This window comes from Pinus tabuliformis, chromosome 1_1, assembly GCF_031772625.1.
Source record: "Pinus tabuliformis cultivar Carrire ecotype Pingquan chromosome 1_1, CPIR1, whole genome shotgun sequence".
Taxonomy (NCBI): Eukaryota; Viridiplantae; Streptophyta; class Pinopsida; order Pinales; family Pinaceae; genus Pinus; species Pinus tabuliformis.
The window spans coordinates 516956246-516968909 of record NC_142297.1 but is presented as its reverse complement, the minus strand read 5'-3'; the positions used below and the strand labels follow the sequence as shown (position 1 = coordinate 516968909).

The 12664-nt window shown below is 40.2% G+C and overlaps 2 protein-coding genes across 2 annotated transcripts; both read left to right on the top strand.

The window, feature by feature from the left end:
* The first annotated feature begins 1736 nt into the window (after positions 1-1736).
* On the top strand, positions 1737-3848 carry LOC149214053 (TMV resistance protein N-like). The gene is made up of 2 exons (XM_089389275.1): positions 1737-2621; positions 2726-3848. Exons 1-2 carry the CDS (start codon positions 1996-1998, stop codon positions 3846-3848), a joined length of 1749 nt encoding a protein of 582 aa, XP_089245401.1. The 5' UTR covers positions 1737-1995.
* A 627-nt stretch (positions 3849-4475) lies between these two features.
* Positions 4476-7824, top strand: LOC149214052 (uncharacterized). Its single transcript, XM_089389274.1, has 2 exons — positions 4476-4676; positions 4914-7824. The coding sequence occupies exons 1-2, from the start codon at positions 4476-4478 to the stop codon at positions 6471-6473; spliced, it is 1761 nt and encodes a 586-aa protein (XP_089245400.1). The 3' UTR covers positions 6474-7824.
* The last annotated feature ends 4840 nt before the right edge of the window (positions 7825-12664 follow it).

The following is a 12664-nucleotide window of genomic DNA, read 5'->3' as shown; positions in this document are numbered from 1 at the left end:
TTGGACAGTGAGGACAACGACATGGTAGATTATTTCGTTGTCACCAGGGGTCCGTGATCCCTTCAATCAGATGAGGTGCTGCGTACACAAAACACAACTAGTGTTTGTTTTTTCAAATTGAACCGGGGAGGGGAGTTGTGGGCTATTTGTGGGATCTTCATTTTCAGCTGTGATTCTGGTACTAAATAGATTAGGTCCTTATAATAGATAATGTCATTGATAACTCTATACTGGATGTGTGATGACTGTCTATCAAGATCTCACAGGTTGACCAGTTCTTTGAGTATTCTACCAAAAGATGGGACTTCCAATTTTCCATAATGTCTAGGACGGAGAAGGGACTTCCAATTTTCCATAATGTCTAGGAGGGAGAAGGGAATAGGTCTCGTACATAAGGCATCTTTTACTGCATTGTTTGTTCCTTTGACACATTTGATCTCAAAGTCGTAGGCTTGGATCTTGCTAACCCATTTTTGTTGTCTTTCGTTATTCATTTGGGTTTGTTAATCGATTAGGCTTATAATGCTAAACCTAAGGTTTATAATATTAATATTAGGGTTTATTGTTTATTATAGGGTTTATAATATTACTTTAGGGTTTATAATATTAATTCCTTGTGTTTAATATTATTCCCCTAAGTTTATAATCCTTTGGGTTTATTGGTCTCTTGTGTTTACGATATCAATCCCTGGATTTATTAATCTAAGGGTTCATATTCTTAGGGTATAATATTATTCATAATATTATATCCCCTGGGTTTATTAATCTAAGGGTTCATATTCTTAGGGTATAATATTATTCATAATAATTTAAACCTCTTCAGTTAATAGTCCATTGAGTTTATAATATAAATTTTTTGGGTTTATTGATCCCTTAAGTTTGGAATATTAATATTGAGTTTTTAATATTGATCCCTCGAGTTTTTTAATATTAATCCCTTTGGTTTATAATTTGTAATCTTAATCACTTGAATTTATAATTTGTAATATTAGGGCTTATAATATTAATTTGATGGGTTTATGATATTAATTTCTTAGGTTTTTAATACATAGGGTTTATAATATTAATCTCTTAGGTTTTTAATCTTTGGGGTTTATAATATTAATTCCTTGGGTTTATAATATTAATAATTACTTAGGTTATTAATGTAAGATTTGTAATGTTAATCCCTTCGATTTTTAATATTAATTCTTTGGGGTTTTAATATGTTTGTTTTTTATTCTGAATAATCCCTTGTGTTTACAGTATTAATCCATTTAAGTTATCATTTAATAATTGATAATATTTTATTAATATGAAAAATAATATTAAAATTAAAATTACTAGTTATTAATATTAATATTATTAATATATTTTTTAATGAAATCAATAATAATAAATTTATTAATATTTATTAATATTAATAAATAATAATAAATATAGTCTCTATAAACTTTTAGTAGATTTTAAAAATCAGTCAAATATAATTATGCTAGTTTTTAGTATATTTTAAAAATCAGACAAACCCTTATTAAAATCGCTGTTTACAGGATTGTACAAATTATCGAATTGCAGATCACGCAGATTGTACGTTTAAATTAATGAAATTGCAATTATCGAAATTCATGGTCAAATAATAATTAAAAACATTTTAAAAAGCGATTTGAATACCCTACGGCTTCGCAGACTAACTTTATCTGCACGTGAGGAGGCGCACTGAGAATATCTTTATCTGCAAGTACTGAGAAGAACATTATCGCAAGAAAAACTGATGAGAAAAACATTATCTCGAGGAAAACTGATGAGAAAAACATTTTGTGGATCAGAGGCCAAAATAGACTCAGGAAATATGGAAATGCCGCCGAAAAATTGTGTTCCAGCTATATATTAATAAAGAAGGAAGGAAGAGGAGCAGAGATAAACCTTTTGAGGTTGCCGTTTGACAGTTGTTAGATCAACGAGAAATACCTTCCCCTTCAAAAATCATTTGATCATTTTCTGTAGTTTCTCTACAGAATGGCTCGTCCGAACCCCAATTACACCGCTTACCCCTCCACCTCCACGGCTCCAGCTCCGAACCCCAATTACACCACTCACTCCACCTCCACCGCTCCATCTCCGAACCCCAATTGCAGTTGCCATTTCGACGTTTTCATCAATTACTGCCCTTCAGATGTTCAGAATAATTTCGCTAGCCATCTCTACAATCGTCTACTTGACCGTGGATTCAGAACATTTTTCGAACGGCCAGAAATGCAGCTGGGAGACCGCTTAGATTCTCGAGTAGAAGGAGCCATTGCAACCGCCTCTGTTCATATCCCCATATTCTCTCCAGGATACGCCAAATCAAAATGGTGCCTCAATGAACTCCTGTTGATATTAAAGTCGAAGACTGTAATTATTCCAGTCTTTTATAATGTTCCTTCTGATCTACGGATCAGGATGGTTGAGGGCAAAGAGCAAGTGCCAGGTCAAATCTCGGGACTTCTTGGGGATCCTGTGGGCAACAATGGCGTTTATGATGAAGCCCTGCGAGATCATGAAAAGAAAGGGAGATGCGGCCAACAAACAATCACAGATTGGAAAAAAGCGCTGTTTGACGTTTCACATTTAAGCGGTTTGGAGCTTGAGGCGTGTAAAAGGTTGGAACTCTTATCTGTTATTGTCCGGATAATCAGGTTCAATGTAGTGTCATAAACAAAGTTTTTAGTACTTATGTTTGGCTTGCTTTTCTTTGAATAACCAGTGATGAAGGCGAGCTCGTGCACAGGGTAGTGCAACGGGCGGAGGAAGAGGTTGCAAAACCACAATTTCAGGTGGGCAAATATGTAGCTGGGTTGGATAAAAAGCTTGAAGATCTTGAAAAGGCAGTATTATTACAGCGGCAGCAACACAAAGGAAAGGCCAAGTTTGTGGGGATCGTGGGTGTTGGCGGAGTCGGAAAGACGACCTTGGCAACAGAATACTTTAACCGCAATAAATCAGCCTACCGTCAATCCTGTTTTTTATCGGACGTGAGAGAAGCTGCAGGTAGGAGCTCTTTACATTCCTTGCAGAATAAACTCATAAAAGACTTGACTTTAAGGGATCATAAAATAGTCAGCGTGGCTGAGGGTAAGGAGAAGCTTTCAAGTTATCTACGGTATCGTCGGGCCCTCATAATTTTAGACGATGTGGATGATGTTGACCAGATGAATGCATTATTTTCACCTCAGATTGAGGTACTCCATTCAGGTAGCTTAATATTAGTTACATCCCGTAATAAGGATGTTCTTACAATGTCAGGAATGAGAGAGTCAGACATTTACAATCTGACAGGCCTCGGTAGAGAACATTCTCAAGAGCTCTTTTCTTTGCATGCCTTTCACAAGCGTCTTCCCGTCTTCAGATTTAAAGAAGTTGTTGCAAAGTTTCTGGATGTGTGCGGTGGATTGCCGTTATGTCTCAAAGTGCTTGGGGCGCTCGTTTATCAAAAGGATTTGAAGTATTGGAAAACCCTATTGCGCAAAATATCACAAGTAGCTTCCACCGATATACAAGGCATGCTTAAAATTGGCTACGACAGTCTAGACGACCAGGAAAAAGAGATATTTTTAGACACTGCATGTTTCCTCGTCAAAGAAGAGAGGGATACGGTTATAAATATTTGGGAGGCATCCGGCTGGGTAGGACGGTTGAATCTTCAGAACCTATTGAATAATTGTTTTGTAGAGATCGACAGTAAAGGCCGAATAAGAATGCAACATCATCTCATTGATTTGGGCAGAGAATGGGCAGAGAAAGAGCCTCCCAGTTTTTATCGTCGTCTTTGGCGCCTCGCTGAAAACGAATTTCATGATGCGTATCAAAAACCAACTGTAGGTGCTTGAAAATCCAGACATTACTTTGTGTCCTCAAATAAATTTATGCTTATTGAAATGCTATGTTAACAGAAACGAGAAACGGGAAACGAAACGAGAAACGAAAACGGTACGAGAAACGGAGTTGGGAGGTTTCGCACTCTAAGAAACGAGGAGAGAGAAAATTAATCGTATATGTGTTAAAGGAAAACAAATCAACTAAAAAAAGGACAATAGTACATAAATAATCAATTTTCTATATACTTGGCATAAGCCTCTAGATTATTGAATGAATACATGACTGAAATCTACAATAAAGAGTGAAAATACAAGCTGAGAATGGGAACTACCACCTGTAAAAAATTTCCCATAAAATATATGCACCGTTAGCTAAAATAACCGTAAAAAACGGCGTTTCCGTCTGGTTTCCGTTTCTTACACGTTTTATACGGGGAACGGTGGCAACCGTCCCGTTTCTGGTAACATTGAAATGTACATCTCTTGTTGTAAATTCTGAACTTTGTAAATATGTAAACATAGTTTCTAACAGTTTTCAAATAACAATTTAGGTGCGCGGAATCAACATGGTTGAAGTAAGATCTGGTTCATCAGTAAACAACCCTGTGGAGCTCAACAATAGTTTTAACTTTTGTCGATATGAGCAGGTTGCAGCTGGTTAAGGCTGAAGGTGATTGTCTGCAAAGCATATCAACCCTGCTGCAACATTCAGATCTTATTTGGCTTTGCTGGAATCGTTGTCCGTACACCTCCCTGCCTTCTTGGATTCCAACCAGGAATTTGAGAGTTTTACGAGTGGCCGGGAGCAAATTGGAAACATTATGGCATCATGAAAGTGATGTATGTGATGTCGTGTTTAGCTTAGTTTAAACTTCTCAGATATTTTTATCATTTAGATTATTATTATATCTAAAAATCGTTTGAATCGTAGGTATAACTTTTCAAATTGAGAACGTGGCATCTGTTTATACCTTTTTACCAATAAAATTTTAATAATGAAAATTGCAATTGAGGAAGAAGAAGTCCAAATCAACTTTAATCTCCGAAATTTATATTCTAGATTGCACTGAATTGCAGGCACCTTTGAACTTGAGGGAGTTGATTATTGATGCAGCAACAGCAAATTTCCAGCTACCAAAGTCTATTGGGAAATTGAAGTACCTAGAAAAGGTTGAACTGAGATGCACTATGGAATCATTGCCGGAAGAGTTCTTTCATCTCACCTACCTTAAACATTTGAGAATGTATGCACGTGGGAAGTCGCTAACACTGCCTGAGTCGTTCGGGAATCTTACAAACCTTTGTGATCTTGACTTGACTGGCTGCTACGCGTTGAAATGTCTGCCAGAGTCGTTCGGTAATCTTATGAACCTCCGCGATCTTCACTTGTCTGGGTGCTCGCAGTTGCAAGAACTGCCAAACTCGCTTGGGAGTCTCACAGCCCTCCAGCAGTTTGACTTGTCTGGGTGCTCCCAGTTGCAAAAGCTGCCAGATTCCGTCGGGAATCTAACAGGCCTCCAGCAGCTCGACTTGTCTTGGTGCTCCAAGTTGCAAGCGCTGCCAGACTCGGTCGGGAATCTAACAGGCCTCCAGCGGCTTGACTTGTCGGGGTGCTCCAACTTGCAAGCGCTGCCAGACTCCGTCGGGAATCTAACAGGCCTCCAGCAGCTCAAGTTGTTTAGGTGCTCCAACTTGCAAGCGCTGCCAGACTCGTTCTGGAATCTAACAGGCCTCCAGTGGCTTTACTTGTCTGACTGTTCCAAATTGCAAGCGCTGTCAGTCTCCGTCGGGAATCTAACAGGCCTCCAGCGGCTCGACCTGTCTGGGTGCTCCAGCTTGCTAACGCTGCCAGCCTCCGTCGGGAATCTAACAGGCCTCCAGCAGCTCGACTTGTCTCGGTGCTCCCACTTGCAAGGGCTGCCAGCCTCCGTCGGGAATCTAACAGGCCTCCAGCAGCTCGACTTGTCTCGGTGCCCCTACTTGCTAGCGCTGCCAGACTCCGTCGGGAATCTAACAGGCCTCCAGCAGCTCGACTTGTCTCGGTGCTACTTGCGAGGGCTGCCAGACTCCTTCGGGAATCTAACAGGCCTCTGGCAGCTCGACTTGTCTCGGTGCTACTTGCGTGGGCTGCCAGACTCCTTTGGGAAACTAACAGGCCTCCAGCAGCTCGACTTGTCTAATTGCTCCAGCTTGCGAGGGCTGCCAGACTCCGTCGGAAATCTAACAGGCCTCCAGCAGCTCGACTTGTCTGGGTGCTCCAGGTTGCAAGCGCTGCCAGACTCCGTCGGGAATCTAACAGGCCTCCAGCAGCTCGCCTTGTCTGGGTGCTCTAGGTTGCAAGCGCTGCCAGACTCCGTCGGAAATCTAACAGGCCTCCAGCGGCTCGACTTGTCTGGGTGCTCCAGGTTGCAAGCGCTGCCAGACTCCGTCGGGAATCTAACAGGCCTCCAGCAGCTCGCCTTGTCTGGGTGCTCCAGCTTGCAAGCGCTGCCAGACTCCGTTGGGAATCTAACAGGCCTCCAGCAGCTCGGCTTGCCTGGTGCTCCAGCTGGCAAGCGCCGCAGGCTCCGTCGGAAATCTAACAGGCCTCCAGCAGCTCCAGCTCGCAAGCGCTGCCAGGGTCCGTCGGGAATCTAACAGGCCTCCGGCAGCTCGGCTTGCCTGGTGCTCCAGCTCGCAAGCGCTGCCAGGCTCCGTCGGGAATCTAACAGGCCTCCAGCAGCTCGGCTTGCCTCGGTGCTCCAGCTCGCAAGCGCTGCCAGGCTCCGTCGGGAATCTAACAGGCCTCCAGCAGCTCGGCTTGCCTCGGTGCTCCAGCTCGCAAGCGCTGCCAGGCTCAGTCGGGAATCCCTCCAGCAGCTCGGCTTGCCTCGGTGCTCCAGCTCGCAAGCGCTGCCAGGCTCAGTCGGGAATCTAACAGGCCTCCAGCAGCTCGGCTTGCCTTGGTGCTCCAGCTCGCAAGCGCTGCCAGACTCCGTCGGGAATCTAACAGGCCTCTAGCAGCTCAACTTGTCTTGGTGCTCCTACTTGCAAAGGCTGCCAGACTCCGTCGGGAATCTAACAGGCCTTCTGAACCTGGACTTGACTTCTGAACCTGGACTTACTGGGTGCTCCAAGTTGGGAGTGCTGCCATAGTCGCTCGACAATCTAACAAACCTACGGAGGTATGGACCTTGACAAGGGGCATTCAAAAGTGCCATAAATCCTACTTATCTCAAAGTTTCAACATGAGCAGAGAAGTTAAATGGGACTACGAAGGAGGATTCTAGAAGCCATTTTTGCCGAAAAAGGAATGATTCATTACACTGGCTGATGTCCATGTCCAGTATAGTCGAAGTTTCGCAAGGCCTGGAAGCCCTTTTATTTTCTCCAATGCAGAATTTTCCTGTGCGTCCAACAATGTGCGCCCTCTCGGATCAGGTAAGGCCTCTTTTTCTCTTCCACCCTTTTCCACATTGGCGATTGCCACTTCATGTTGGGAACAATCAACTGTGCTGGCAAACACTCTTTTCTTGTATAACATATCATAGCCATTCTCAACTGTTTCAACTCTGCAACTGAGCCGGGCAAACGGTTGAAATTGGAGCAACAATTATGTATAGATAATGTCAGGTTACTACCAATCGAAGATTGCAGCATTTCGTAAGAAGGGGATTGTAATCTCAGAATTTTCAAATTGCTTTTGTTTCCAATAGCATTACATTCCTTAAAGTGTCTATGCAAACAATTTACTTCTTCCCTGAAGCACAGACAATGCCAGGTGCCCGCAAAGACGCTGGATGATTGGTCATCAAAACAAACCCTTTTCTGTGCTAGTGAAATATTTGCAAGAAATTGTGCATAGAATCTGCCTCCCCATGATTTCAAAGTTCCACCTCAGCATAATTTTAGTATGCTTCATGGTTCTCTCCATAGTGTAGCGGTAGAGTTACAGTTATTAATGACTTCCAAATCTACTGACAACCTCAAATATATGAGGATGACAGCTTTTGACACAATTGTTGCACCATTTTAATTACCAATTATCAATGTCCCTTATAAAAAAATCTTATGAAACTACAGTTAACCATAGCCATTTTGAAGTGTTTATTAAATATGGCCCGTAGGCATATTGCATGGAGTGCGACAATATCCATGAATTTCTTATATACCAGTGGCAGAGTTTAATTGATAAAGGTCATTAACTAAAATCTTCTTCGGGATACACAGTTTGGTGTCTTTTCTTCTTATTCTTATCAATTTATTTATTTTATTGCTGTTAAGAAGTTTATAAAGTATCATTTTAAAAATATGTTTTTGTCTATTTTAGTTTTTAATCATATAAAAGTTCAAGAATAGTAAGGAAGTTTCAAGATTCTAAATTAAATCTTAGTTTTTAATCATATAAAAGTTCAAGAATAGTAAGGAAGTTTCAAGATTCTAAATTAAATCTTAGATTAGATTAGGGCTAAGTTTTTATTTTCAAAATTAAATAATTTCATTAACCAAAATTATATATTTGGAACTATTTTTATTTTATTAGTTATTTTATTAGGAATCGTTAAAAAAAAAAATATTTATTTTATTATAAATTTTTTTAATTTGTGTTTTAGTAATTTATTTATTTTATTAGGATTCGTTTAAAAAAAATTATTTATTTTATTATATATTTTTTTTAATTTGTGTTTTAGTGATTAGTAAGTGCTAGTTAAAATTATGTGTATACTGTTAGAGTTAGTTTTTCCAACACTTCATTTCCTTATGAGTTAAGTATTGTGATTTGTAAGCTTATATAGGGACTTGCATCTGTCTAGTTGTCATAGTTATCCTTAATCTCTATTGGACCTCCTCCATTGCTATCTAATGGTGGTCTTATATGCACTTTTACATAAAATTGTGAGTAATAGAATATTCTTACATAGTATCAAAGCACGTGATGCATGCCCTGCCAAATTTTTAGTCTTACTTTTGAATGGGGAAACATGTTTGAAGAGATTAATGCCTCCTAACTATGGTTTGAAGAAGTTCTTTTGACTAGGGATATTAATTTTCATTAAAGTCCCAAGGATTATTTCTTGTGAAAATCATGACCATATGTCTATGCAATGTATTTGGTGCTTTGATTGTGGGCAGTTATGAAACACTTGTTGGGTAGTTATGCAAAACTAGGTGAATTGGTCTTATTTATGTTGTGATTGGAAGCTTAAAGCTATTGTTGTTGTCATCATTAATCTTCTTTTGTAGTAAGTGTTTTGCTTCTGTAGCTGGATCGGTTTGACTTGTGTCATTCTTGGAAGTGTAAAGCATCTTTTGTAGTCATCATCAACTTTGTTTTGTTACAATTTTGCTTTTATAGCTAGTTGAAACACATTTTCCACCTTGGTGTTATCAAGATGAGTAAAATATTGGAAGAGCTTCATGAGAAGAAGGTAGATGATGAAATTTGTAAAGAGATCATTTAATCGCAGTCAGTTGTAGCTTTATCGCAGGAATAGAATGTAACTCTTAAGAATAGGTTGCAAACTTCAGTAGCTGAGAAAATTAAGAAGGTTGATCGTTTGGATTCAACCATGGGAAAATATTTCAAGATGCTTGTAGATGACTTTCAAGGGACGATTGACCTCCTTGAAGACGTGGAGGAGGAAGTTGGGTCTTTTTCTAACTCAAGAACTGAAAAATTTGAAGAGAAAAAAATCAGGATGTTATGGAGATTAACAGTTTATAATGAACAATGTTGGAACAATATCAACTTTTGAAACAAGACTATGGTGCATTATCTCAACAATTGATTGACAAGGATGAAGTTATTCAAAAGTTGCAATAACCTAAGCAACGACTTGAATGGGAGGTTAGTCATCTTCAGAAATTGGATATGGAGACGATTTATGTTGAGCTTCTAGACTCATCTTCTTCCACACTTAATGATTTTGAATGTATGTTGATGATCATGACTCATCACATAATCTGAATTTAATTAGGAAATAAAAAATTATAGATATGATCATAAATACAAAGATGCAGTAGAAATAACACTTCATTTCATTAATATCAAATACTGAAATATGCTTACAAACAAAATGGACATAAGACTAGCTCGTGCGATGGTAACTTAATTCTGAGAAGAGATGTGGTGGTTACATGCCTCTGAACTATGTTACAATGAGGCTCAAAGACCTATTTATTATTGAGAAATAATGGAAAACCCTAAACATCCAAAAACCTAGCCCTAGGAGATGAATTGCCAAACTATGGGCCTTGTTTGGGTAAATTGGTACATCAACTTCTCGGGGTCGTAACTTTGGCGTACGATCTCTATTTGACATGCACAATATTTCATTAGAAAGATCAACTCGATTTATGAAGCCCGATGTTGATACTGGTTTTTCCAAAAAATCGTCGTTTAGGGCCTCAAAACGGCTCCAGAAGTTCAGGACCCAAAAAACTACCAAAAATGGTAAATTTTGCTACAAATAAAGAAACTAAAAAATTGAAAGAAACAGTGGTGGGGATCCAAGTGGAATAGGCAAGTGGCCACCAATATCCATCTGGATCATTCCTCCCCCATTAGGAAGCAATGGTTCCCATTACGTTGAGTTCCTCCAAGAGATGAGGAAACTTCTCTTGAACTTGGTCCCTGGTGAAAGCGTCGGTCGACTTTGACAACTCAATACAATTGGAACTTCTGCTGGCAAGTGTTCTTGATCTGCATGTCCATTATTCGATCAGTTGTAGCTTGTTCCATGCAGTCTAGATTTAAATTTGTTCATGTGGGTTGTTCTGCAATGTCGGATGTGTCTAGTGATGGTGGAAAGCATGGTTGAAGGTGATCCACATTGAATATTAGGTGAAGGCCAAGGAATGGGGGAATGTTGAGCTCAAATGCATTGTCTTCCACAACCTTAGTAATGGTGTAAGGACCATATCAGAGTGGTCTTTTCCGATAGGCTTGGGTAAGGTGTTCCTTCTGCAAATAAAACCAAGCTTTGTCACCCACCTGAAACTTGTGTGGCACCCGATGTTGATCATGTCGCTTCTTGTACTTGGCATTTGATTTATGCATAATGTTGTGGGCCTGTTGGTGGATATGTTGGATGTGCTCAATGAAGTTGTTTGCCTTATCAACTTTAGATTGGACATGATCCAAATCTACCTGAGTAGCTACAAATGGTATGGCCACATTAATGGGACATAGTGGCTAGAATCCCAACCCCACCTGAAAAGGGTTGTGGCCAGTCGAACTATGGAGAGCCTGGTTATAAATGTGTTGGACATAGGGGAGGCTCTCATCCCATGTTCATGGATGATTTGAATTGTACATGAGCATAATGTATACGATCATCCTATTGATGACGTCTGTCTGACCATCAGTTTGGGGAAGGAAAGTTGTGGACTTAGTGAGTTGGTGTCCAACATTGACCATAAACTGGACCAAAATGTGCTGAGGAACTTGTTGTCCCGATCTGAGATGATAGGCTGTGGGATCCGAAAGTCTACCCACACTCATCCGAAGAAGGGTTTAGCAGTGGCTTCTATTGTGATATTCTTCTTGCAGGCTGCCATAATGGTCATCTTCGAGAATCTGTCAACGACCACAAAAACACAATCGTTTCCATGCTTAGTAGAAGGAAGGCCCGATATGTAATCCATGGAGATGGATTCCCAAGGTCAACTAGGGGTAGGTAGCGAAGTATAGAGGCCTTGATTCTTGATGGTCAGTATGGCAATGACACAGGCAGTGAAGGATCTGATGTAGTTCTCGACATCTTGTCGAATATTTGACCAATAGAAATACTTCTGAAGTACTACCACCATTTTCTCGACCCTGAAATTCCCAACAGCTCGATTATAGTGCGCTTCCCAAATCATCTTGGCACACTCGCTTGAAGGAACACAAAAGTGTCGCAAATGGAATAACAAAGCATCCTACAGGTGAAACTCTAGAATTTGCTGGCCCTCCAAGAGTGTTTGGTATGTGTGGCCAAATTTTGGGTCACTTTTGTAGAGAAGTTTCCAATCAGAAGTCTCGTGCCCACAAGAGTTGAGCATGGTGGTTAACGCCATGATCAGTGGTCGGATAAGGCAGTCTGCAACATTATTGGTGTTTCCCTTCTTATACTTTATATTCAAATGGAATTGTTGCAAGTATGTGGACCACTTCTGATGGTGATCATTCTGCAACTTTCCTTGCGTCTGTATGAATTGCAATGGTCGGTGGTCTATTTAGATGATTGTTTCCTTCCCAAAAATGTAATGCTTCCATTGTCAGAAGGCCTGTACAATCAAATACGTCTTTTTTCATAAGTGGGATACTTCCATACTGTGTCTGAAAGTGTCTCACTATGATATGCCACTCGATGCCCCTATTGAGTAAGGACTTCCCTAATAGCATAGTCAGAGGCATCTGTCTCGATCTAAAATGGTTGTTGCAAGTCTGGTAATGTGATCATGGGTGTAGAGCAGAGGTAATGTTTCAACTCTACGAATGCCTTCTATTGAGATTCAGACCAAAAGAAATTTTTTTTCACTCCTCCCTTGGTGACTTGACTCAAGGGCCAAGTGATATGAGAGAATTCTAACACGAACCTGTGGTAGAAATTGGAAAGAACCAAAAAGCTGCAGAGCTCTGTCAGAGTGGTTGGTGCTGGCCAATCTCGAGTGACTTGGATCTTGGCTAGATCCACATGCACCCCCCGTTCATCAATAATGTATCCCAGATATTGTACCTCGATCATGCCAAAAGTGCATTTCTCCAAATTGGCACACATCTTGTGTTGCCATAGTGTTTGGAGAACTTGTCTAATGTGGTGGAGGTGTTCTTCCCAAATCTGGTTGAAGATCAGGATTTCATC

Coding starts and splice junctions, on each gene's coding strand:
- LOC149214053 (XM_089389275.1), top strand. CDS start 1,996: ATGGCTCGTCCGAACCCCAATTACACCGCTTACCCCTCCACCTCCACG. Junction 2,622..2,725: donor GAGCTTGAGGCGTGTAAAAG/GTTGGAACTCTT, acceptor TTGAATAACCAG/TGATGAAGGCGAGCTCGTGC.
- LOC149214052 (XM_089389274.1), top strand. CDS start 4,476: ATGAGCAGGTTGCAGCTGGTTAAGGCTGAAGGTGATTGTCTGCAAAGC. Junction 4,677..4,913: donor TATGGCATCATGAAAGTGAT/GTATGTGATGTC, acceptor ACTGAATTGCAG/GCACCTTTGAACTTGAGGGA.